Source organism: Nerophis ophidion, linkage group LG15, assembly GCF_033978795.1.
Source record: "Nerophis ophidion isolate RoL-2023_Sa linkage group LG15, RoL_Noph_v1.0, whole genome shotgun sequence".
NCBI lineage: Eukaryota > Metazoa > Chordata > Actinopteri > Syngnathiformes > Syngnathidae > Nerophis > Nerophis ophidion.
The window spans coordinates 1,097,370-1,125,324 of record NC_084625.1 but is presented as its reverse complement, the minus strand read 5'-3'; the positions used below and the strand labels follow the sequence as shown (position 1 = coordinate 1,125,324).

General features: G+C 37.2%; 3 protein-coding genes across 4 annotated transcripts in view; 1 reads left to right on the top strand and 2 right to left on the bottom strand.

The window, feature by feature from the left end:
- LOC133569070 (dual specificity calcium/calmodulin-dependent 3',5'-cyclic nucleotide phosphodiesterase 1C-like) overlaps positions 1–20,035 on the bottom strand; it is a 52,917-nt gene extending 32,882 nt beyond the window's left edge. Inside the window, exons 1-5 of one of the 2 annotated variants that reach the window (XM_061921206.1) lie at positions 19,474–20,035; positions 5,539–5,589; positions 3,761–3,914; positions 2,034–2,144; positions 233–418 (exon numbers count right to left, since the gene is read on the bottom strand). In XM_061921206.1, the coding sequence (XP_061777190.1) occupies positions 233–418; positions 2,034–2,144; positions 3,761–3,846 (383 nt within the window). In that variant the 5' untranslated portion in view covers positions 3,847–3,914; positions 5,539–5,589; positions 19,474–20,035. Of the gene's footprint in view, positions 1–232; positions 419–2,033; positions 2,145–3,760; positions 3,915–5,538; positions 5,590–17,596; positions 17,707–19,473 lie in introns of those variants that run through there. The other variant, XM_061921205.1, reaches the window with a different exon arrangement.
- LOC133569073 (uncharacterized) lies at positions 11,378–21,182 on the top strand. Its single transcript, XM_061921210.1, has 5 exons — positions 11,378–11,554; positions 13,187–13,295; positions 18,287–18,406; positions 18,491–18,569; positions 20,557–21,182. The coding sequence occupies exons 1-5, from the start codon at positions 11,466–11,468 to the stop codon at positions 20,646–20,648; spliced, it is 489 nt and encodes a 162-aa protein (XP_061777194.1). The 5' UTR covers positions 11,378–11,465; the 3' UTR covers positions 20,649–21,182.
- LOC133569072 (cAMP-responsive element modulator-like) overlaps positions 20,274–27,955 on the bottom strand; it is a 26,365-nt gene continuing 18,683 nt past the window's right edge. Inside the window, exons 5-6 of the mRNA XM_061921209.1 lie at positions 23,431–23,539; positions 20,274–21,116 (exon numbers count right to left, since the gene is read on the bottom strand). Coding sequence (XP_061777193.1) covers positions 20,975–21,116; positions 23,431–23,539 — 251 coding nt within the window. The 3' untranslated portion in view covers positions 20,274–20,974. The remainder of the gene's footprint in view (positions 21,117–23,430; positions 23,540–27,955) is intronic.

The following is a 27,955-nucleotide window of genomic DNA, read 5'->3' as shown; positions in this document are numbered from 1 at the left end:
TTTACTCCTATTGCGTGCAGAAGTGCATGTCAAATGTCAATAAGTGAGTGGCAGGACCTGACCTAGCTCCCTCCTGCTCCATCCCTGACAAGCAGATGAGTGACATAAGCAGAGACCTCACCTGTCCACAAACATGCCAGACAAGCAGATGAGTGACATAAGCAGAGACCTCACCTGTCCACAAACATGCCAGACAAGCAGATGAGTGACAGACAGTAAGCAGAGACCTCACCTGTCCACAAAGATGCCCGCCTGCACAGCGTACACGATGCTGCGGAAGCGAGGTTTGTCCTCAAATCGCCGCAGCAAGCGACGCCTCTGCCGCGTGAACGTGGACGCCAGCCAATCACGGACCTCTGATGGAACTGTCTCTGATTGGATCTCACTCAGCTCGTCCTCTTGCTCCGACAAACGTCTGAAGGACAAACACACCTGTATGATAATATACACACACCTGTATGATAATACGCACACACCTGTATGATAATGTACACACACCTCTATGATAGCTGTATGATACTATACACATACCCGCACGATAATATACACACACACCTGTATAATATACACGCACCTGTATAATAATATACACACACCTGTATGATAGTATACACGCACCTGTGTGATAATATACACGCACCTGTATGATAATATACACGCACCTGTATGATAATATACACACACATGTATGATAATATACACGCACTTGTATGATAATATACACGCACCTGTATGATAATATACACACACCTGTATGATAATATAGACACACATGTATAATAATATAGATGCACCTGTATAATAACATAGACACACCTATATGATTATACAGACCTGTATGATAATACAGACACACCTGTATGATAACAGACACACCTGTATGATAACAGACACACCTGTATGATAATATAGACACACCTGTATGATAACAGACACACCTGTATGATTATATAGACACACCTGTATGATAATATAGACACAGCTGGATGATAATATATACACATCTATATGATTATATAGACGCACCTGTATGATAATATAGACACACCTGTATGATAATATAGACACACCTGTATGATAACAGACACACCTGTATGATTATATAGCCACACCTGTATGATAATATGGACACACCTGTATGATAATATAGACACACCTGTATGATAACAGACATACCTGTATGATAATATAGACACACCTGTATGATAACAGACATACCTGTATGATTATATAGACACACCTGTATGATAATATAGACACAGCTGGATGATAATATAGACACACCTGTATGATAACAGACATACCTGTATGATTATATAGACACACCTGTATGATAATATAAACACACCTGTATGATAACAGACACACCTGTATGATTATATAGACACACCTGTATGATAATATAGACACACCTGTATAACAGACACACCTGTATGATAATTTAAACACACCTGTATGATAACAGACACACCTGTATGATTATATAGACACACCTGTATGATAATATAGACACACCTGTATGGTAATATACACACACCTGTATGATAACAGACACACCTATATGATTATATAGACGGACTTCTATGATAATATAGACACACCTGTATGATAATATAGACACACCTGTATGATAACAGACACACCTGTATGATTATATAGACACACCTGTATGATAATATAGACACAGCTGGATGATAATATATACACATCTATATGATTATATAGACGCACCTGTATGATAATATAGACACACCTGTATGATAATATAGACACACCTGTATGATTATATAGACACACCTGTATGATAATATAGACACACCTGTATAACAGACACACCTGTATGATAATATAAACACACCTGTATGATAACAGACACACCTGTATGATAACAGACACACCTGTATGATTATATAGACGCACCTGTGTGATAATATAGACACACCTGTATGGTAATATACACACACCTGTATAATAAAATAGACACACCTGTATAATATATGAGAAGTTTATCATATTTTCAAAGAACTTTCCTGTTTTCCTGAAAGTACAAACTTTCTAGGACTGAAGCTGCATTTTCTAGATTGTTCTTCAAGTCCACCATGGATGCTTGCCCTCGCTCCAGCTGCTGCACCAGACACCGCAGCCTGCAGGACACACATTGTTAGCACTCTGCATTTATATAGCCCTAAGTCACTAGTGTCTCAAAGGGCTGCACAAACCACTACCACATCCTCGGTAGGCCCACATACTGTATATTACTCAATACATTATTATTACTGTAATATTACTCCATACATTATTACTGTAATATTACTCCATACATTATTACTGTAATATTGCTCCATCCATTATTACTGTAATATTACTCCATACATTATTACTGTAATATTACTCCATACATTATTACTGTAATATTGCTCCATACATTATTATTACTGGAATATTCCTCCATAAATTACTATTATTACTGGAATATTCACAACACATTATCCTGACTGTAATATATTAGTGTTACATTACTCAATACATTATTACTGTAAAATTACTCCATACATTTATATTGTTATATTACTCCATAAATTATTACTGTGATATTCATATCACATTATTATTACTGAAATGTTACTCTATACATTATTAGTACTGTATTAATTACACAATATTACTGAAATTTTACTCCATACATTATTACTGTAATATTCATAACATATTTTTATTACTGTAATAGTACTGAATACTTTATTATTACGGTAATATTACTATTTACATTACTGTAATATTACTCAATGCATCATTATTATTATTGTAATATTACCCAATACATTATTACTGTAATATTCATCCATACATTATTATTATTACTGTAATAGTCATCTGTAATATTCATCAATACATTATTATTATTATTATTCTTACTGTGATAGTAATCTGTAATATTCATCATGTGGGGTCCATGTCTGAGATGGTACCCACCTTGTGGGGTCCATGTCTGAGATGGTACCCACCTTGTGGGGTACATGACTGAGATGGTACACACCTTGTGGGGTACATGACTGAGATGGTACCCACCTTGTGGGGTACATGACTGAGATGGTACACACCCTGTGGGGTCCATGACTGAGATGGTACCCACCTTGTGGGGTCCATGACTGAGATGGTACCCACCTTGTGGGGTCCATGACTGAGATGGTACCCACCTTGTGGGGTCCATGACTGAGATGGTACCCACCTTGTGGGGTACATGACTGAGATGGTACACACCTTGTGGGGTACATGACTGAGATGGTACCCACCTTGTGGGGTACATGACTGAGATGGTACACACCTTGTGGGGTACATGACTGAGATGGTACCCACCTTGTGGGGTACATGACTGAGATGGTACCCACCTTGTGGGGTACATGACTGAGATGGTACCCACCTTGTGGGGTCCATGACTGAGATGGTACACACCTTGTGGGGTCCATGACTGAGATGGTACCCACCCTGTGGGGTGCATGACTGAGATGGTACACACCTTGTGGGGTCCATGACTGAGATGGTACCCACCTTGTGGGGTCCATGTCTGAGATGGTACCCACCTTGTGGGGTACATAACTGAGATGGTACACACCCTATAGGGTCCATGACTAAGAGGGTGTGTGTGTGTGTGTGTGTGTGTGTGTGTGCGTGCATGCGTGCGTGTGTGCGTGCGTGTGTGCGTGTGTGCGTGCATGCGTGCGTGCGTGCGTGCGTGTGTGTGTGTGTGTGTGTGGTGGACCTGACAGCAGTCCTCTCCATGGCATCAGGTGCATCAGGAACAGGAAGTTCATCAGCGAGGATTTCTTCCAGGTTGTTAAAGTTCATCAGCAGGTTTTTGTGTTCCAAGGTGTTGGATGTGTCAGCAGTGCAGAGAGCATTCTGGGACCTCGATCCTGGGCAGTTTGAAACAAACATATAAGGGACAAGCGGTAGGAAAAGGATGGATGGATGGATACTGTAGCTATGCAGCAAATGGACAACAACACAATCAAGCTGAATTCTAGCTTTGTTGCTTTGTTGGTGAAACATTATGTTTTTTTCAAAGACTATATTTTACACACAAACACCTATTTTCTCACACATGTTTACAACTTCTCACACAAGCTCACGTTAAAAACAAACTTCTATAATTATAGAAAATATTGTGTGTGTCTGTCTGTGCACGTGTCTGTGTGCATATATATATATATATATATATATATATATATACACATATATACACACATGCATACATATACACATATTATATATATATATATATATATATATATATATAGTGGGGCAAAAAAGTATTTAGTCAGCCAGCGATGGTGCAAGTTCTCCCACTTCAAATGATGACAGAGGTCTGTCATTTTCATCATAGGTACACTTCAACTGTGAGAGACAGAATGTGAAAAAAAAATCCAGGAATTCACATCGTAGGAATTTTAAAGAATTTATTTGCAAATGATGGTGGAAAATAAGTATTTGGTCAAGCATTCAAAGGAGGTTTTGGCTCCAAATCTCAGGATACATGGCCCCATTCATTCTTTCCTTAACACGGATCAATCGTCCTGTCCCCTTAGCAGAAAAACAGCCCCAAAGCATGATGTTTCCACCCCCATGCTTCACAGTAGGTATGGTGTTCTTGGGATGCAACTCAGTATTCTTCTTCCTCCAAACACCAGCAGTTGAGTTTATACCAAAATGGATACATGGATGATACAACAGAGGATTGGGAGAATGTCATGTGGTCAGATGAAACCAAAATAGAACTCGTCGTGTTTGAAGGAAGAAGAATACTGAGTTGCATCCCAAGAACACCATACCTACTGTGAAGCATGGGGGTGGAAACATCATGCTTTGGGGCTGTTTTTCTGCTAAGGGGACAGGACGATTGATCCGTGTTAAGGAAAGAATGAATGGGGCCATGTATCCTGAGATTTGGAGCCAATACCTCCTTCCATCAGTGAGAGCTTTGAATGCTTGACCAAATACTTATTTTCCACCATCATTTACAAATAAATTATTTAAAAATCCTACAATGTGAATTCCTGGATTTTTTTTTCCACATTCTGTCTCTCACAGTTGAAGTGTACCTATGATGAAAATGACACACCTCTGTCATCATTTGAAGTGGGAGAACTTGCACAATCGCTGGCTGACTAAATACTTTTTTGCCTCACTGTATATATTTACATATATATGTATACACACACACACATATATAAATATATATATATATATATGTACAGTATATACACACACACTTATTTACACATACATCCACATAGGCAATATTGACCTACATTGTATTTATATACCATATCAATGATTATTGGTTACAAAAAGTTTAGATTTTGTAAATGTTTTTTTGGTCGCACATTTTCTTTCTGGTTCCGACTTGAGTCTAGTGGGTGGAGCTTCCAGTGATTAGTATGTCAGAAGCAGGGATGTGCAGTCAGGTGAGGCACATGACTAACAAACAAAGAATAAAATCATTTTTTGCATATAAAGGTTAAGGTGAGAGTTACGTACGTGCAAAGCGAGTCCGTGGGTGGAAGTTGTTGTCACCTTCTTCGTTGGCCACTGAAATGATAAAGTTAGTTCATATTTCACTGCAAGGACGTTGTATTCACAGTTAGGGCCTGATCTACTCGGGGATTGCGTGTATTCAAAGGCGATACCATGTTTGTCATGATGCCAGGATGCAGGGAAGGAAGGCCACGTGCAAGCAGAAGGCAGCACAAATGAGGAAGCAGCAGCGTGTCTTACAACAGCAGAAGACAGGACAGCGAAACACTGGACAAAAATATAGGTCAAGCAAGACAAGACAAGATAAGATAAGGTGAGGTATGTCAAAAACACAGAAAGGCACAACACGTATATTGGAGGATCAAGCAGCATCGCAATAAAGGCTCCTGATTGGCCATCAAGAACAGGTGAGGAGAACAGCGCTCAGAAGCATAAGACAGACCGACCACAGGAAGAGGAACCAAAATAAGAGCGCTGGACAGGAAGAAAAGAATAATAAGAAGTCCAAAGGATGGACCATGAGCCAATGTGTATGTTTGTTATATACTGTAAGTACTAAGTACTACTTCTTCTACTAATTTAAAGCCAGATGGAATAATCACAAGGCCTTCTTTAGAAGCCAGACTTTGCGGAATTCTACAGAACTCAGCAATATATATGTGTGTGTGTGTGTGTGTGTGTGTGTGTGTGTGTGTGTGTGTGTGTGTGTAAAACTAGATAACTAAACGGTTTTATTTATTATTCAACTTAATGACTTTGTCAACTTAAACTGTTTTCCAGCTCTCACTTATGTGATAATAATACTTTGTAGTACAGCTTGTACTACTGTAATAATGATAATACATTGTAGTACAGCTTATACTACTGTACTTACTGTGGTGATAATACATTGTACTACATTTTGCGCTACTGTACTTATTATAGTGATGGTAATACGTTGTACCACATTTTGTACTACTGTACATATTATAGACACGGTAATACATTTACTACATGTGGTACTACTGTACATACAGTAGTAATGATAATACATTGTACTACATGTAGTACTAAGGTACTTACTACAGAGATGCTGATCAAATCAGCAAACATGATTGCTCTTCATTCCTAATCCTTAAACTCACCACCTTGACAATACACACACACACACACACACACACACACACACACACACACACACACACACACACACACACACACACACACTCACACACTCACACAAACACACACACACCAAATTGCCAGCCCTCCTGGTTACCATAGAGACAGCAGTAAACACTGCAGGTGATTTATCCTTCACTATTTCTGTACTACCTATTCAAATATCATGTACACATTGTATACAATACATACATTACTACTACCTCTTCAAATATTATGTACACATTGTATACAATACATACTGTACATTACTACTACCTATTCAAATATCATGTACACATTGTATACAATACATACTGTACATTCCTACTACCTATTTAAATATCATGTACACATTGTATACAATACATACATTACTACTACCTATTTAAATGTCATGTACACATTGTATACAATACATACATTACTACAAACTATTCAAATATTATGTACACATTGTATACAATACATACATTACTACAAACTATTCAAATATTATGTACACATTGTATACAATACATACATTACTACAAACTATTCAAATATTATGTACACATTGTATACAATACATACTGTACATTACTACTACCTATTTAAATATCATGTACACATTGTATACAATACATACATTACTACAAACTATTCAAATATTATGTACACATTGTATACAATACATACTGTACATTACTACTACCTATTTAAATATCATGCACACATTGTATACGATACATACATTACTACTACCTCTTCAAATATTATGTACACATTGTATTCACAGTGTATACAACACATCATTACATTGTGTACAACATATACGATGCCAAAGTATTAAACAAACTAACTCAAATGTGTCCAATTTGAAGATTTACACTAAGAAAAGTAATCATACTGTCCAAGTATACTACAACAAGTACACATGTTTGTGTTCGGTATACTAAAACTATACATGTCTATGTCCAAGTACACTACAGCAAGTATACATGTTTGCGTTCAGTATATTAAAATTATACATGTTTATGTTCACGTATACTACAAGAAGTATACTGTATGTGTTCATGTTTAAGTATACTATAACAAGTATAGACATATACATATTTATGACCAAGTATACTACAGCAAGTAGACATGTTCGTGTTCAGTATACCAAAAGTATGCATGTTTATGTTCAAGTATACTACAACAAGTATACTGTATGTATTTATGTTTAAGTATACTATAACAAGTACAGACATATACATATTTATGACCAAGTATACTACAGCAAGTATACATGTATGTGTTCAGTATACTAAAATTGTACATGTTTATGATCAAGTATGCTACAACAAGTATACTGTATGTGTTTAAGTTTAAGTATACTATAACAAGTATCGACATATACATATGTATGACCAAGTATACTACAGCAAGTATACATGTATGTGTTCAGTATACTAAAATTGTACATGTTTATGATCAAGTATGCTACAACAAGTATACTGTATGTATTTATGTTTATGTATACTATAACAAGTATAGACATATACATATTTATGACCAAGTATACTACAGCAAGTATACATGTTTGTGTTCAGTATACTAAAATTATATATGTTTATGTTCAAGTATACAACAAGAGGTATACTGTATGTGTTTAAGTTTAAGTATACTATAACAAGTATAGACATATACATATGTATGACCAAGTATACTACAGCAAGTATACATGTTCTTGTTCAGTATACTAAAAGTATTCATGTGTATGTTCAAGTATACTACAACAAGTATACTGTATGTGTTTATGTTTAAGTGTACTAGAACCAGTATAGACAAATACATATAAATATATGACCAAGTATACTACAGCAAGTATACATGTTCATGTGCAGTATACTAAAAGTATACATGTTTATGTTCAAGTATACTACAACAAGTATACTGTGTGTGTTTATGTTTAAGTATACTAAAACAAGTATAGACATATACATGTATTTGACCAGATAGACATGTATATGAGCAAGTATACTAAACAAGTATATACATGTATATGACCAAGTACACTACAACAAATATATACATGTATATGACCAAGTACATTACAACAAGTATATATATGTACAGTATGTGACCAAGTATACTACAATAAGTACACATGTATAGAGGTGATAAATATAAAAATGTTGTAGTTCTTACCAATAGTGAAGTTAAATCCATCAATGCTGAAAGTTGCACTTCTGCACTTCTTAAAACCTTCTTTCTTCCACATGATACAAAGATTGTTGCCCCTTTTTTTTATGTTGCAGTGATTGTGTTGCAGTGATTGTGTTGCAAGAGTGCCGCACACTGAGCAGCTGATGAGACATCACCTCCTTCTCCTGTACTCCCCTGGGAAATACACCTGACTAGTCTATCTACTTCATTCCTCTTCTTCACCATCTACATACACATGTACACTATACACAGCTAGTACTACATGTCTAATTATACAATTCATACAAGTTGTACTACGCTCTACATGTATACATGTACAGTTTATACAAGTTGTACTATGCTCTACATGTATACATGTACAGTTTATACAAGTAGTATTAGTGTGTATATGTATACATGTACAGTTTGTACAAGTAGTATTAGTGTGTACATGTATACATTTACGGTTTATACAAGTAGTATTAGTGTGTACATGTATACATGTACAGTTTGTAATAGTAGTATTAGTGTGTACATGTATACATGTACAGTTTGTACAAGTAGTATTAGTGTGTACATGTATACATGTACAGTTTGTACAAGTAGTATTAGTGTGTACATGTATACATGTACAGTTTATACAAGTAGTATTAGTGTGTACATGTATACATGTATGGTTTATACAAGTAGTATTAGTGTACACATGTATACATGTACGGTTTATACAAGTAGTATTAGTGTGTACATGTATACATGTACGGTTTATACAAGTAGTATTAGTGTGTACATGTATACATGTACAGTTTGTACAAGTAGTATTAGTGTGTACATGTATACATGTACAGTTTATACAAGTAGTATTAGTATGTACATGTATACATGTACAGTTTATACAAGTAGTATTAGTGTACACATGTGTAAATGTACACTTTAGAACAGGGGTCGGCAACCCAAAATGTTGAAAGAGCCATATTGGACCAAAAATTCAAAAACAAATCTGTCTGGAGCTACAAAAAATGAAAAGCCATATTACATACAGATATCAATCAATCAATCAATCAATGTTTACTTATATAGCCCTAAATCACTAGTGTGTCATGAGATATAAAGTGAATTAAGAGGACTTAAAGGAAACTAAATGAGCTGAAATATAGCTACAAATGAGGCATAATGATGCAATATGGACATACAGCTAGCCTAAATAGCATGTTAGCATTGATTAGCTTGCAGTGAGCAAATGTGTCTGATTAGCACTCCACACAAGACAATAACATCAACAAAACTCAACTTCGTGCATTGGCGCACAACGTTAAAAGTTTGGTGGACAAAATGAGACAGAAAAAGAAGTGGCATAAAACACGTCCTAGAAAGTCGGAGAAAGTTGTACATGTACACAAACCACGGTGCGTTCAAGGACGGCCAAAATTAGTAGGACAAAACGGCGTTCGCCAAATACTGGAATCAGTGAAGCATGTTTAACATAAACAGTGTGTTTTATAACAATTAGGGAGGTTTGTGTCCGTTCAAGGACGGCCAAAATTAGTAGGACAAAACGGCGTTCGCCAAATACTGGAATCAGTGAAGCATGTTTAACATAAACAGTGTGTTTTATAACAATTAGGGAGGTTTGTGTCATGTTTGTCCTCCTACAGAAACCATATTAAAACAAAAAATGTATTTTTTTCGTTCATTTTTTTCCGTTTTTCATACATTTTTGAAAAAGCTCCAGAGAGCCACTAGGGCGGCGCTAAAGAGCCCCAAGCGGCTCTAGAGCCGCGGGTTGCCGACCCCTGCTTTGGACAATTAGTATCAATGTAGTTCTTGTTTAAATAAACACTTTAAACACGTACTATTACATATTTGGTTCAAATGTAAACAAATAAACATAAAATAAATATTCTCCAATGTAAATTTAAGTTAAACAAAAACATGGTACAACATCATACCGACTCAGTGGCCAAGTGGTTAGAGTGTCCGCCCTGAGATGGGTAAGTTGTGAGTTCAAACCCCGAGCGAGTCATACCAAAGACTATAAAAATGGGAGCCATTACCTCCCTGCTTGGCACTCAGCATCAAAGCTTGGAATCGGGGACTAAATCACCAAAAATGATTGCCGGGCGTGGCCACCGCTGCTGCTCACTGCTCCCCTCACCTCCCAGGGGGTGATCAAGGGTGATGGGTCAAATGCAGAGAATCATTTGGCCACACCTAGTGTGTGTGTGACAATCATTGCTTTATTTAAAGTATCGTGTACACTCCAAAGTACTTCCATCTGACAATATCACAATAATAACATAAAAAGGAATTATTTAATTATTTGGGGATAATGTTTGGTGAAATGATGGTAAATAAACACCAATGTTTAGATATTTTCTGTGTACATATCCAGGCTGTTATTGTAATACCACCAGCTGCCACCAGAGGCTGCTGCATACCACATGTCTTTACAGCTGCTGTGATGAGACTCATGGCCATGTCATTACGTCATTATGTCATTATGTCATTACGTCAGGAGAGCGCAAGCACGTGATGGTCCTGTGATGTTTCTTCTTTTTAACCATCTGCCTTTCCACTTGTCACTTTTCTTCTAGTCCATTTTCAACTTCTTGTTGTTGTGCATCATGAAGTGTGTTTACTTGTGCAGTGTTGTGTTGTTGGTGTGTGACGTCACTGCTGCAGGACCTCTACACGCACAGTGCACAGTACATTGGTAAATATGACTTTTATTACTCTTAATGTCCTCTCCTAAACATGACTTGGATTACTCACGTACTCTTTATATAAACATCATTCAACAAGATCTTTAACATTACATTTTTAACACTGTTGTGATATCATTTCTTTTTATATGAAATAGTCAACTAACTTATTTTGCAAATGTTATACTTTTTTTGCCTCGTTTTTGCAGCCACACACCTTATGCATGCTATCTGTTAGCATGCTACCTTTTGAGCCAATTTTTCAACAGTACACATCAGGTTCATTTCACTTGGTACGTGACATGTTAACTGTAAGCATGCAAACGTTAGCACGCTAGCATGTGAACTGTTATTTTATAGCCAGTTTTTACGCCATACACACCAGAGTCAAACCATTAGGTAAGTGACATATGCTAACTGTTAGCATGCAAATTTTTTTGTGCCAATTTTGCACATGCTTAGATAAGCATGCTAACTTTTTAATTACAAGCCGTACACCTCAGATTCGTATAACTTGGTAGGTAACATTTGTTAACTGTTAGCATGCCAACAATAACATGCCATCATTAGCATGCTAACTTTATAGGCATTTTTTGCCGTTTACCCCAAAGTCTTATAACTTGGTACTAGAAAAATGCCAACTGTGCACAGGCTGATGTTAGCATGATAAGTTTTTACAGCTCATTTTTCCACGGTACACCTCAAATTTACATAACTTGGTACTTGACATGGGCTAACTGTTAGCATGCTAACATTACCCTTTAAGCCAATTTTTCAACAGTACCCTTTAGGTTCATTTGACTGTAATGACATCTAAGCATGCTAACATTTTAACGTTCGCATGTTAACATTAGGGCTTCACGGTGGCAGAGGGGTTAGAGCGTCTGCCTCACAATACGAAGTTCCTGCAGTCCTGGGTTCAAATCCAGGCTCGGGATCTTTCTGTGTGGAGTTTGCATGTTCTCCCCGTGAATGCGTGGGTTCCCTCCGGGTACTCCGGCTTCCTCCCACTTCCAAAGACATGCACCTGGGGATAGGCCCCTCCCACTTCCAAAGACATGCACCTGGGGATAGGTTAATTGGCAACACCAAATTGGCCCTAGTGTGTGAATGTGAGTGTGAATGTTGTCTGTCTATCTGTGTGGGCCCTGCGATGAGGTGGCGACTTGTCCAGGGTGTACCCTGCCTTCCGCCCGATTGTAGCTGAGATAGGCGCCAGCGCCCCCCGCGACCCCGAAAGGGAATAAGCGGTAGAAAATGGATGGATGGATGGATGTTAACATTAGAACGCTGAGTTATTTTTAGCCAGTTTTCTGCCACACACACCAGAGTCATATCATTAGGCAAATGACATATGCTAACTGTTAGCATGCTAAAAAAAAATGTTTTGCCAATTTTGCCACCTTACACCTCAGAGTCACACAATTTGGTACATGACTCTTACTTACGTACAGTAAGTTTGCTAACTTTTTCATATTCAGACGGACAACTCAGATTCGTAGGTAGCATTTTTTAACTGTTAGCATGCTAGCGGTAGCATGCTAGCTTTATTTTTTTTTAAACTAATTTTGCATGCGAATGCTTCAGAGTCATACAACTTGGTAAATCGTCATGTATTTCCAGTGACAGGATTTATTTTGCAGGTACTTTGCGATACCATGTCAAGCGGTTTATGAATCGCTAGTTTCACAGATCAAGAAGTGGGAAGGCATGGCGGGCTGCACCAGTGGAGGACAGCGCTGCTCGTACAAGGTTTGTGTTGTACTGCACTTACATAAATATGTTGACTATTTTTGCTAGTACAAAGATCAATATTGTGCATCCTTATTTTCAATCATTGTATTGTTTGTATATTTTATATTGGCTCTATCTTTTATTCAAACTAGGGCTGCAACTAACAACTATTTCTGATAGTTGACTTCTCGTCGACAATCAATTAGTAGACTAATGACGATGAAACATAATTAATGGTTCTAATTTAGCCATCAGCTTTTAAATTCAGCTGGAGATATTTTAGCTACGTGCTAAATAACAGTAAATATGACTTCTTATTTCATAAACATGTATTCATACAGATGTTGACCACAACAAAAATAAAACTATCCCTATCAAACGTGTGTACATTTAAAAGCTAGGACATGTTGATGTATAGCAGCTATTAAAAGTAAACAACACACAATATATATATATTTTTAAATCTATGGTACTGTTACTTTGATACAAAAAATACATTGATACCTGTTTTTTACAGAATCATCATCAGCACCAACTTACTGACAACATTTTTTTTTATGGCACATTGTAGAAATGAACTCAAATAGAGCAAAAAGGCTAAAACGTTGTAGGGCTGGGCGATATATGGACTTTGTGAGATACATTGATATGTTTTTAAAGAAGATATGAATTAAGAAAATATCGGTGTCATTTATTTTAGGTTAAAATGAGCAAACACTGCTTATTTGTTGTGTTCCTTGCTCTCCCCCTCCATGGGCTCCTAAACTCCTCCCCTTCTTCCTGCCAAGACCTGCTAAGAACATCCGTGATTGGTTGGTTGGTTACCAAGATGACTCACCATTGGTTGAGATTAGAGCAAAACATTAGGGACAGGCCAATAGGAGGCAAGATAGGGCGGGTCATGGAACCAGGAAGGGAAATTAAAAAGTGCTTGTCTGCAAACCTATTTTTATTATCTGAGTTTGATACATTTTGTATTATTTGCACAGTTATCTTATTTATTTGACCTAGAAAGAATATTTTTCTATTTTGTTCATGTCATGTCATTTCTTTTCTGTGCTGTTAAATACCCATCTTGACTAACTGGTTAATAAAACTACTGTTAATACCCGTCTTGTCTAACTGGTTAATAAAAGTACTGTTAATACCCATCTTGACTAACTGGTTAATAAAATGAATTGGCCATTTTTCAAACTTCCCCCATTTCCACATTTTTCCAACCGATTCAAACCATTCCACCTTCAACACATTCCACTCGTCCTGGAAATTCCGAGTACATTTCTCCAAATTCAAAAAAAATTCCTGGACTTTGCAGAATTCCGGGTTTTCCAAACCCCTATTTCCAACTTTTTTTCTGGCGACGACTCTTTCCACATTTTTCAACCCGCTTCAACCGTTCAACCGTGAAAACATTCCTCTTAATCAGGACAAAAAAACAAGATTGTTTTTTTTAACTTGAAAAATTCCCCGTTTTCCCCAAATTCCAGGAATTCCGCAATACCATTTGTCAGTTAAAAATGTTACTACTTCAACATTTCTCGACTGATTTGAAAAATTCCAACACCAACCATTTAAAAAAATTCACGTCTTAGTATTTTCCCAAAAATTCCGACTTTTCCTGAAATTCCAGGAATTCCGCAATACCATATCTCAGTTAAAAATGTTACTACTTCCACATTTCTCAACCGATTTGAAAAATTCCAACACCAACCATTTACAAAATTATTTTTTTTGCGCATTTTCCCCCAAATTCCCACTTTTCCTGAAATTCCAGGAATTCCGCAATACCATCTCTCAGTTAAAAATGTTACTACTTCAACATTTCTCGACCGATTTGAACAATTCCAACACCAACCATTTACAAAGTTAATTTTTTTTAGCATTTTCCTCAAAATTCACACTTTTCCCGAAATTCCAGGAATTCCGCAATACCATTTCTCAATTAAAAATGTTACTACTTCCACATTTCTCAACCAATTGGAAAAATTCCAACACCAACCATTTACAAAATTATTTTTTTTGCGCATTTTCCCCAAAATTACCACTTTTGCCGAAATTCCAGGAGTTCCGCAATACCATTTGTCAGTTAAAAATCTTACTACTTCAACATTTCTCGACCGATTTGAAAAATTCCAACAACAACCATTTACAAAATTCTTTTTTTTTTTTAGCATTTTCCTCAAAATTCACACTTTCCCCAAAATTCCAGGAATTTCGCAATACCATTTCTCAGTTAAAAATGTTACTACTTCAACATTTCTTGACCGATTTGAAAAATTCCAACACCAACCATTTAAAAAAATTCACGTTTTAGTATTTTCCCCAAAATTCCCACTTTTCCTGAAATTCCAGGAATTCCGCAATACCATATCTCAGTTAAAAATGTTACTATGTCCACATTTCTCAACCGATTTGAAAAATTCCAACACCAACCATTTACAAAATTATTTTTTTGCGCATTTTCCCCCAAATTCCCACTTTTCCCGAAATTCCAGGAATTCCGCAATACCATCTCTCAGTTAAAAATGTTACTACTTCAACATTTCTCGACCGATTTGAACAATTCCAACACCAACCATTTACAAAGTTAAATTTTTTTAGCATTTTCCTCAAAATTCACACTTTTCCCGAAATTCCAGGAATTCCGCAATACCATTTCTCAATTAAAAATGTTACTACTTCCACATTTCTCAACCAATTTGAAAAATTCCAACACCAACCATTTACAAAATTATTTTTTTTGCGCATTTTCCCCAAAATTACCACTTTTCCCGAAATTCCAGGAGTTCCGCAATACCATTTTCTCAGTTAAAAATGTTACTACTTCAACATTTCTCGACCGATTTGAAAAATTCCAACAACAACCATTTACAAAATTCTATTTTTTTTAGCATTTTCCTCAAAATTCCCACTTTTCCCGAAATTCCAGGAATTCCGCAATACCATTTCTCAGTTAAAAATGTTACTACTTCAACATTTCTCGACCGATTTGAACAATTCCAACACCAACCATTTACAAAGTTACATTTTTTTAGCATTTTCCTCAAAATTCACACTTTTCCCGCAATTCCAGGAATTCCGCAATACCATTTCTCAGTTAAAAATGTTACTACTTCAACATTTCTCGACCGATTTGAACAATTCCAACACCAACCATTTACAAAGTTACATTTTTTTAGCATTTTCCTCAAAATTCACACTTTTCCCGCAATTCCAGGAATTCCGCAATACCATTTCTCAGTTAAAAATGTTACTACCTCAACATTTCTCGACCGATTTGAAAAATTCCAACACCAACCATTTAAAAAAATTCACGTTTTAGCATTTTCCTCAAAATTCACACTTTTCCCGAAATTCCAGGAATTCCGCAATACCATTTCTCAGTTAAAAATGTTACTACAACATTTCTCGACCGATTAAAAAAATTTCAACACCAACCAATTACAAAATTTAATTTTTTTAGCATTTTCCTCAAAATTCACACTTTTCCCGAAATTCCAGGTAATACCGCAATACCATTTCTCAGTTAAAAAAGTTACTACTTCAACATTTCTTGACCAATTTGAAAAATTCCAACGCCAACCATTTACAAAATTCAAACCTTTTAGCATTTTCCCCAAAATTCCAGCTTTTCCCAAAATTCCTTAATACCATTTACTACATAGTCATCATTGTCACCGACGTCCCACTTGGTGAGTTTTCCTTGCCCTTATGTGGGCCTACCAAGGATGTCGTAGTGGTTTGTGTTGTGGTTTGTGCAGCCCTTTGAGACACTAATGATTTAGGGCTATATAAATAATCATTGATTGATTTAAACAATCCCAACACCAACCAATTCAGCTCATTCAGGACATTCATGCTCCTAATCATTTTCAAAAAATCTCGCTTTTCCGCAAATTTCCAGGAAGTTCCCATTGAAATGAATGGGACATTTTTCCAAGTTGCACAATTGCCACATTTTTCAAGCTACTGAAAGCATTCCAACATCAACACATTCCACTCATCCTCAACATTCACACTAACACTTTCCCAAACTCCAAACCAAATTCCAGTTTTGCTGGAAATTCAAAGTCTTCAACAGTCAAATATTCTTCACTTCAACTTCAGCATTCACACATCATCTAGTTGATGATAATTTACATTCGCATATTGCATCCATAATTCTTTAAAATCCGCAGATTTAAGCCACAAACTTCATCTAGCTTGAAGCTAACGTTAGCCACTGCGTATTTCCTTCTGGCGCTAAAAGTCACAGCACAAGTATAAACAAAACAGTTACAAAAAAAAATCGAAGTTAATGAGAATAAATATTCTCTTACCTTTCTGTTTTCTCGACATAACTTTGTTTTAAAAGCCTACTTTTACTTTGGCCCATTGTTTGGTGCTACACGGAAATGTTTCCCACCGCCATTTCCTTATGAAACACCCATTAGGTCCAACTTCCTGTCACTCCTCCTATTGGACACTTTGAAGTGTGGAGGCGGGGCCTGGTGTCTATTGGCTGTCAGCGTTGTAATGACGTGTCAATCATTGACCTGGCCACAGTCGGTTTGGTGAATTTTATTTTGAAATACAAACCGTAAAATTGAAACAAAGCGCTTTTTTTACGGATCAATGTTTTTTTCAATGAACACTTACACGTCAAGCGTCAGAATATAAATACAAATTATGTTTTTTGTCTGTTTTTTTTGTGTTTCTTCTAAGTGGTGATTTACATTTCTGCTACAGGAAATATATAAAAAAGGAAATTTCTTCAAAATAAAATTGAAATAAATCTTTTTTTTTTTGTTTTCCAGATCCCATTCATAAGCACTTATATATTAATGGAGTCGTCAATTTTGGACATGCATAATTTTCACAAACTTTCATTATTTTGTGTCAAACATAAAAGCTTAATTTAACATCATTTGGTGATCAAGTTATTTGATTAGATGCAAATCAAATCTATGAATTTTGCTATTCCAGTTACAAAAGCAGAATTATGCCATATAAGGTTTGGTGTTTTGCAGCTAAATTCTGCCACGGTGCACTTTATATCTGCCAAACACACCACTCCGTTGACGAGGTACCAACAAGTCATCAACTTCCGCCTGGTGCCTTATCACTTCTTCACTGGGTGTCATATTTCTGTAAGGTACACACTCGGAAAATATCATATGGTCTTTTGCAATAATGCTCACTAATTCCATGGGTGATCTGAACATGACCTGCAGGCCATGTCCATCTCCCAGACCTGGTTTGTGGTCCGAGACCACGGCACCAACTACTGCAACCTCTACAACCTCATGGAAGGTAAGTCAGCTGGATGTATGTACAACTACTGTAACCTCATGGAAGGTAAGTCAGTTGGATGTATGTACAACTACTGTAACCTCATGGAAGGTAAGTCAGTTGGATGTATGTACAACTACTGTAACCTCATGGAAGGTAAGTCAGTTGGATGTATGTACAACTACTGTAACCTCATGGAAGGTAAGTCAGTTGGATGTATGTACAACTACTGTAACCTCATGGAAGGTAAGTCAGTTGGATGTATGTACAACTACTGTAACCTCATGGAAGGTGAGTCAGTTGGATGTATGTACAACTACTGTAACCTCATGGAAGGTAAGTCAGTTGGATGTATGTACAACTACTGTAACCTCATGTAAGGTAAGTCAGTTGGATGTATGTACAACTACTGTAACCTCATGGAAGGTAAGTCAGTTGGATGTATGTACAACTACTGTAACCTCATGGAAGGTAAGTCAGTTGGATGTATGTACAACTACTGTAACCTCATGGAAGGTAAGTCAGTTGGATGTATGTACAACTACTGTAACCTCATGGAAGGTAAGTCAGTTGGATGCATGTAGAAGTAGAAAATGAACCATATTAATGATAAAACTCCCAACATTACAGTTTGAAGTTAAATATAACCGTAATTGACAACAACTCTTTGATAAACTCATGATATACTAGGAATGTGACTTGGAGTGTACTAATAATCCTGATTATTAATCATTCATATTTAAAAAAAAAATATTTATTTCATTAAGATTTTTTTAAAATACTAAAAAACAATTTTAAAGACATTTTAGACCATCTGAATGCAACTACAACTACATGGGCAAGGAACCTTGGAGGGCAAGCTGTTGTCCATGCAACAAAACAGTTACAACAAAATCGAAGTTTATGAGAATAAATATTCTTTTACCTTTGTTTTTCTCGACGGAAATGTGTTTTAAAAGCCTCCTTTTGTTTGGTGTTACACAGAAATGGTTCCCACCGCCATTTCCTTATGAAACACCCTTTAGGTCAGACTTCCTGTCACTCCTCCTATTGGACACTTTAAATTGTGGAGGCGGGGTCTGCTGCCCATTGGCTGTCAGCGTTGTAATGACGTGTCAATCATTGACACAGCCACAGTCAGTTTGGTGAATTCTATTTTGAAATACAAACACTACAATTGAAACAGAGCGCTTTTATTACGGATCAATGTGTTTTTAAATGAACACTTAACACGTCAGGATTTATGTTAAAAAAAATATGTCTGTTTTGTTCTTCTGAGTGGTGATTAAAATTTTTGCAACAGGAAATATATATATTAAAAAATAATATTTCAAAATAAACCAATTGGTTGTTTTTTTTTCCAAATCCCATTTATGAAAAGAAAAGTAAATGATCAAAACATCCACTAACCTGACAGTCATATGTACTCATACACTATTGGAGTTGTCGATATTTGACATGCATCATTTTATTTATTCTGTGTCAAAATAAAAGCGTTGCTCGGTTGGTAGAGCGGCCGTGTCAGCAACTTGAGGGTTGCAGGTTCGATTCCCGCTTATGCCATCCTAGTCACTCCCGTTGTGTCCTTGGGCAAGACACTTTACCCACCTGCTCCCAGTGCCACCCACACTGGTTTAAATGTAACTTAGATATTGGGTTTCACTATGTAAAGCGCTTTGAGTCACTAGAGAAAAGCGCTATATAAATATAATTCACACATTTAACATAATTTGGTGATATTGGGAAAGTGGGGAGGTGAGGTCTGGTGTCTATTGGCTGTCAGCGTTGTAGTCAGTCAGTTTGGTGAATTTTATTTTGAAATACAAACAGTACAATTGAAATAAAAGCGCTTTTATTGCAGATCAGTATGTTTTTCAATGAACACTTACACGCCAAGCGTCAGAATATATATATATATATATACATACATATAAATATATATATATATATATATATATGTAGCCACCTGTGTTATTGCATAGAAAATAATCATGTTGTCCTCCAACAGGAAGTAGTCTCACAGAGGTCAGAGGTTACAGGGAGATGACCAGTGACTTCTTATGTACTCAGCGCTCCTCAGCCAACTGTATCCTCGACTGACTTGTACTGCAACTACACTCTTCTTTCATCATCATTATTATTATTATTATTATTATACAGTGGGTAGGGATTGATTTTTGCTTCATACCTGTGAGAATCCTGCATGCGATTGAAAAAGGAAGCTCTGATTTATAAGCAAAATTGCTCACGTCAGTGAAGGATAAACAAAGTCAATACCTTGCTGATATTTGCTATTAGTCTGATTATATCTGCATGTCAATTCTTCTGCTGCAGCAAACAAACAACAATCACGTTGTATGACCCACACACTCGTGTGAAGTCATCACTCATCTTGTGCCATTTCAATACGTTCAAGGACCCACCGCTCATTTCACTTTCTGGTGACAGGATTTACAAATTTTGAGTTCTTCCTTCAAAGCCAAGTTTTCATCTTCCAGCTGCTCCGCTCGCCTCTCCAGCTCTCTCACGTAGATCTTCCTGCGCCTTCGGTATTCCCGGGCAGCCTCTCTGCACAGAAATGTCACAACAGGGCTGTCAAAATAAAAGCATTAACTTGTGTGATTAATCACATTGTATTGTGTGACCATGTCTTTTGGATTTTTTTATTTTTTTTTTGCACCATGACTAAGGAAGGTTGTTTGCTTTGGGTCATACAAGTATTGCTGTGCTTGATCGTAATTATATCATGGTAAGTGGTGATAGATTAGGGGTTGGTTAACTAGTCTGAGCAGATAATACTGCATCATCTCTTCTTTTTTTGGACTTAGGGGTCCTCACATGGAGAAGGCAAAAACTAGAAGAGGTGTGTATTTGAAGTGAAACATTTAAAAACATGTTACTGGATGACATTTAGACATTAACATTTGTACCAGAATTCTGGGGTCTTTTTGAGAATGTAATTTGAAATCACGCAAACAGCTGATTTACTGTGATTAATCACATTTTTAAAAATAATTGTTGGACAAAAATAATAACAGACATGACAGCGTTGAGAACACTTTTATCATTTATCCACCACGACCATTCAAATTCATGTTAACAATACCATCTAAGATTCTTTATTTTTATTGGCTCTCAGGATATTGTGCAAACAAAAACAAAACAAAATAGATGAAATATGTCGGGTCCAATGGTGTGGAATTAAATACATGAATGTGTAATCCATTTATTTAATGTAAAATTGTATTTATTTAATGAATCATGTAATTATTGACTTTGCCGTTTGAATATTTATTTAACAATTTAAATAATTTCCCGATTCAGTTAATAATTTCAATCAGTAATTTATTTAATGAACACATTTTATTGAAATAACTAAATAAATAATGAAATAATTCAACTGTGGAGTAATTTAATAATTTCACCACATCTAGTATGTGTGAGACAATCATTGGTACTTTAACTTTAACTTTAATTTAACAATTAAATAGTTTATTGAATAAAATCAAATGTATATACATACATATACAATTTAAATAATTACTTTTTGCATATCTGAGTTAAGTAATTATTTCCTGACTTTATTAGTCATTTTTAACATTTACTGTTTTTCTTGAGCTTGTATGTTAGTGTTTCATAAACTCAGCCCTGACACACATGAAAAAACAATAAAAAAAAACTAATTAAATAATGAAATATTTTAAATAAAATAAAAAAAATAAATAAACATTTAAATAATCAAATCATTTGTTGAATAAATAAATCAGCAATTAAATAATTAAACATTGATATTTTTTAAAAGTACTACGATATATTTTTCCAAAAAATGAATGATTCTAATTACAATTATTTAAAGACAAGTTTAAGTTATATTTAAAAAAAAAAAAAAAAAATTGGTTTTGTCCAAGTTGGAAAAAAATAGCAAAAACATTGAATGAAAATGGTACAAATATGGGGTATTGTGTGTAGAATTTGAAATTGGAAAACAAAAAAAATCATGAAAATGCTAAAAATATAACACAAAGTTGTTTTTTCTTTAAAAACACATGATACAAAATAAATGACACAATGAGACTTTAAGTCAGGGCTCCGGAACCTTTTTGGCTGAGAGAGCCAAGAAAGCCAAATATTTAAAAAAGTATTTCCATGAAGTGAAGTGAAGTGAATTATATTTATATAGCGCTTTTCTCTAATGACTCAAAGCGCTTTACCTAGTGAAACCCAATATCTAAGTTACATTTAAACCAGTGTGGGTGGCACTGGGAGCAGGTGGGTAAAGTGTCTTGCCCAAGGACACAACGGCAGTGACTAGGATGGCGGAAGTGGGAATCGAACCTGCAACCCTCAAATTGCTGGCACGGCCACTCTACCAACCGAGCTATATAAGGCTTTCATATATATATATATGAAAGCCTTATATTATTTTTTTAACAATGAATACAACTAAATGTGTGCATTTTTAAGTAACGTCAACATTTTTGCAGAATAATAAGTCTCATATTCTTTTTAATAACATTTTTATTCTGAAGCTAACCAATAATAAAAAAATACTTCTTACCATTAATGCGTCTTCTTGAACAGGTGCGTTAGAAAACGAAAGGATGGATTAAAATGCGGGAGAATGTTTAGTATTTTGAACATTATTTTTAACTCCGATTACCAGTGAAAATATTAATTACTTATCATGTTAAGCAATGTCAGCTAATATTAATCTGAGAGCCAGATGCAGTCATCTAAAGAGCCACATCTGGCTCTAGAGCCATAGCTTCCCTACCCCTGCTCGAAGTGATTGAAACATCTCCTTAGTTTTGGTAAGTGAGGCCGACACACAACCTTTGCACACCTGTGCTGCACCACCTGAGTCAACCAAGGTGTTGTCTACCTGTTCTTCATCAAGCTGCGTTCTGATTGTTTGCGGGGAAGACTTCCCTGGACCACACCCTGCGGGAAAAGGGAGGTAGGGAACTGTAGCTGGGAGGCGGTCAGATCACCTGAGGGAGCAGCACAAACACAAACATGTTACACAACATACCTGCTGCACTTGGAACAGAGCAGGATCAGACAGTACATCATCACATACTACACTTCACATGAATACTTACTAGATAAACATACCTACGTACAAAAGACTCTGGGTTATTAGTGATTCCTAGAGCCCAAAAAAAGTCTGCGGGCTATAGAGCGTTTTCCGTCCGGGCTCCAGTACTCTGGAATGCCCTCCCGGTAAAAGTTCGAGATGCCACCTCAGTAGAAGCATTTAAGTCTCATCTTAAAACTCATCTGTATACTCTAGCCTTTAAATAGACCTCCTTTTTAGACCAGTTGATCTGCCGCTTCTTTTCTTTCTCCTATGTCCCCCCCTCCCTTGTGGAGGGGGTCCGGTCCGATGACCATGGATGAGGTACTGGCTGTCCAGAGTCGAGACCCAGGATGGACCGCTTGCCTGTATCGGTTGGGGACATCTCTACGCTGCTGATCCGCTTGAGATGGTTTCCTGTGGACGGGACTCTCGCTGCTGTCTTGGATCCGCTTTGAACTGAACTCTCGCGGCTGTGTTGGAGCCACTATGGATTGAACTTTCACAGTATCATGTTAGACCCCCCCGCGACCCCCAAAGGGAATAAGCGGTAGAAAATGGATGGATGGATGTTAGACCCGCTCGACATCCATTGCTTTCGGTCCCCTAGAGAGGGGGGGTTGCCCACATCTGAGGTCCTCTCCAAGGTTTCTCATAGTCAGCATTGTCACTGGCGTCCCACTGGATGTGAATTCTCCCTGCCCACTGGGTGTGAGTTTTCCTTGCCCTTTTGTGGGTTCTTCCGAGGATGTTGTAGTCGTAATGATTTGTGCAGTCCTTTGAGACATTTGTGATTTGGGGCTATATAAATAAAACATTGATTGATTGATTGATTGATAGTATATAAATATATCTTGTATACAAATACATAGTATATCAATCAATCAATCAATCAATGTTTACTTATATAGCCCTAAATCACTAGTGTCTCAAAGGGCTGCACAAACCACCACGACATCCTCGGTAGGAAAACTCACACCCAGTGGGACGTCGGTGACAATGATGACTATGAGAACCTTAGAGAGGAGGAAAGCAATGGATGTCGAGCGGGTCTAACATGATACTGTGAAAGTTCAATCCACAATGGATCCAACACAGTCGCGAGAGTCCAGTCCAAAGAGGATCCAAGACACAGAAGCGAGAGTCCCGTTCACAGCGGAGCCAGCAGGAAACCATCCCAAGCGTAGGCGGACCAGCAGCGCAGAGATGTCCCCAGCCGATACACAGGCGAGCAGTACATGGCCACCGGATCGGACCGGACCCCCTCCACAAGGGAGAGTGGGACATAGGAGAAAAAGAAAAGAAACGGCAGATCAACTGGTCTAAAAAAGGAGTCTATTTAAAGGCTAGAGTATACAAATGAGTTTTAAGGTGAGACTTAAATGCTTCTACTGAGGTAGCATCTCGAACTGTTACCGGGAGGGCATTCCAGAGTACTGGAGCCCGAACGGAAAATGCTCTATAGCCCGCAGACTTTTTTTGGGCTTTGGGAATCACTAATAAGCCGGAGTCCTTTGAACGCAGATTTCTTGCCGGGACATATGGTACAATACAATCGGCAAGATAAGATGGAGCTACACCGTGTAGTATTTTATACGTAAGTAGTAAAACCTTAAAGTCACATCTTAAGTGCACAGGAAGCCAGTGCAGGTGAGCCAGTACAGGTATATATGTATGTATATATGTATATAAAGGTATATACAGTATATATGTATGTATATATGTATATAAAGGTATATACAGTATAGGTATATATGTATGTATATATGTATATAAAGGTATATACAGTACAGGCGTAATGTGATCAAACTTTCTTGTTCTTGTCAAAAGTCTAGCAGCCGCATTTTGTACCAACTGTAATCTTTTAATGCTAGACATGGGGAGACCCGAAAATAATACGTTACAGTAGTCGAGGCGAGACGTAACAAACGCATGGATAATGATCTCAGCGTCTTTAGTGGACAGAATGGAGCGAATTTTAGCGATATTACGGAGATGAAAGAAGGCCGTTTTAGTAACGCTTTTAATGTGTGACTCAAAGGAGAGAGTTGGGTGGAAGATAATACCCAGATTCTTTACCGTGTCGCCTTGTTTAATTGTTTGGTTGTCAAATGTTAGAGTTGTATTATTAAATAGAGTTCGGTGTCTAGCAGGACCGATAATCAGCATTTCCGTTTTTTTGGCGTTGACTTGCAAAAAGTTAGCGGACATCCATTGTTTAATTTCATTAAGACACGCCTCCAGCTGACTACAATCCGGCGTGTTGGTCAGCTTTAGGGCATGTAGAGTTGGGTGTCATCAGCATAACAGTGAAAGCTAATACCGTATTTGCGTATGATGTCACCTAGCGGCAGCATGTAGATGCTGAAGAGTGCAGGGCCAAGGACCGAACCCTGTGGAACTCCACACGTTACCTTAACGTAGTCCGAGGTCACACTGTTATAGGAGACGCACTGCATCCTATCAGTAAGATAAGAGTTAAACCAAGACAGGGCTAAGTCTGACATACCAATTCGTATTTTGATACGTTCTAATAAAATATTATGATCGACGGTATCGAAAGCAGCGCTAAGATGGAGGAGCAGCAACATAGATGACGCATCAGAATCCATCGTTAGCAATAGATCATTAGTCATTTTTGCGAGGGCTGTCTCCGTCGAGTGATTTGCCCTGAAACCGGATTGAAAGGTTTCACATAGATTGTTAGACGCTAAGTGTTCATTTAACTGCTCCGCAACAATTTTTTCAAGGATTTTTGAAATAAAGGGAAGGTGAGACACCGGTCGGTAATTTACCATGAGGTCAGGATCGAGGTTAGGTCTTTTAAGAAGAGGATGAATAACCGCTTTTTTGAATGCTAGGGGAACAGTGCCCGAGGAAAGTGATAAGTTTATAATATTTAGCACTGATGGACCTAATAATACAAAGAGCTCCTTGATCAGTTTCCCAGGAAGAGGGTCAAGTAAACATGTGGTCTGTTTTATTCCATTTACACGTTGTAACAATTCCTCTAATGTTATTTCCTCAAAACGAGAGAAAGTATTTTGGAGGGCAGTATCCGCCGTATATACAATCGTGTCAGTGTTAATAGAACCCCGTTGTAGCTGGGACGCATTGTCTTTAATCTCCTTTCTAATGACTTCCATTTTCTTACTAAAGAATTGCATAAAGTCATCAGCTGAGTGGGTGGAGCTACTGGAAGGAGTCCCTTGTTGGGTAAGCGATGCTACCGTACTAAACAAAAATTTAGGATCGTTTTTATTACGGTGGATGAGATTTGAGTAATAATTAGCTTTAGCTAAGGTAAGCATGCGTTTATAAGTTATTAAACCATCACTCCATGCTTGATGGTGCACCTCAAGTTTAGTCGTGCGCCATTTGCGTTCCAGCTTTCTACATAATAATTTCTGAGCTCTAGTTTCTTCTGTAAACCACGGGGTGCGCTTTTTTGGAGCCTTTTTTAACTTTAGCGGTGCTATGTTATCAATGGTTTCGCGCAGGGCGTCGTTAAAGTTGTTAGTGAGGTTATCAACAGAGCCCACATACTTTGGGAATGGTGCCATTACCGAGGGCAGTAGGTCAGCAAGAGTTGTCGTTGTGGCTGTATTAATGTTGCGGCTGCTATAGCAGTTATTATTATTATTAGTTTGACGAACATGCGTCTGAACCTCGAATTTTATAAGGTAATGATCAGACAATACTTTAGTATACGGGAGTATCGTAACTTTGGAAACGGTGATGCCCCTGACAAGCACTAGGTCTATCGTATTACCGTTGCGATGCGTGGGTTCATTTATTATTTGTGTGAGACCACAGCTATCAATTACAGTCTGGAGCGCTACGCACGGTGGGTCCGATGGGGTATTCATATGGATATTAAAGTCCCCCATTATGATTATATTATCGGCGTGTGTCACTAGATCAGCAACGAACTCTGAGAATTCATTAATAAAGTCCGAATAGGGCCCTGGGGGGCGGTAGATAACAGCCAGGTGTAGAGGCAGCGGTGTGACAGACCTCATAGTAAGCACCTCAAACGATTTATATTTATTATTTATGTTAGGACTAAGGTTAAAGTTTTCGTTGTATATTAGTGCAACCCCCCCACCCCTTTTGAGCGGACGGGCAATATGCGCATGTGTAAAGTTAGGAGGACATGCCTCATTTAGCGCAAAAAAGTCGTTTGGTTTAAGCCAGGTTTCACTGAGACCGATGACGTTAAGATTGTTGTCTCTGATAATATCATTAACTAACAACGTTTTGGGAGACAATGATCTTATGTTTAAAAAACCTATATTATAGGTAGTGGGCTGTTTTAGGGAGTTTTTGA

Coding starts and splice junctions, on each gene's coding strand:
- LOC133569073 (XM_061921210.1), top strand. CDS start 11,466: ATGAAGTGTGTTTACTTGTGCAGTGTTGTGTTGTTGGTGTGTGACGTC. Junction 11,555..13,186: donor GCACAGTGCACAGTACATTG/GTAAATATGACT, acceptor TTTATTTTGCAG/GTACTTTGCGATACCATGTC. Junction 18,570..20,556: donor CCTCTACAACCTCATGGAAG/GTAAGTCAGCTG, acceptor GTCCTCCAACAG/GAAGTAGTCTCACAGAGGTC.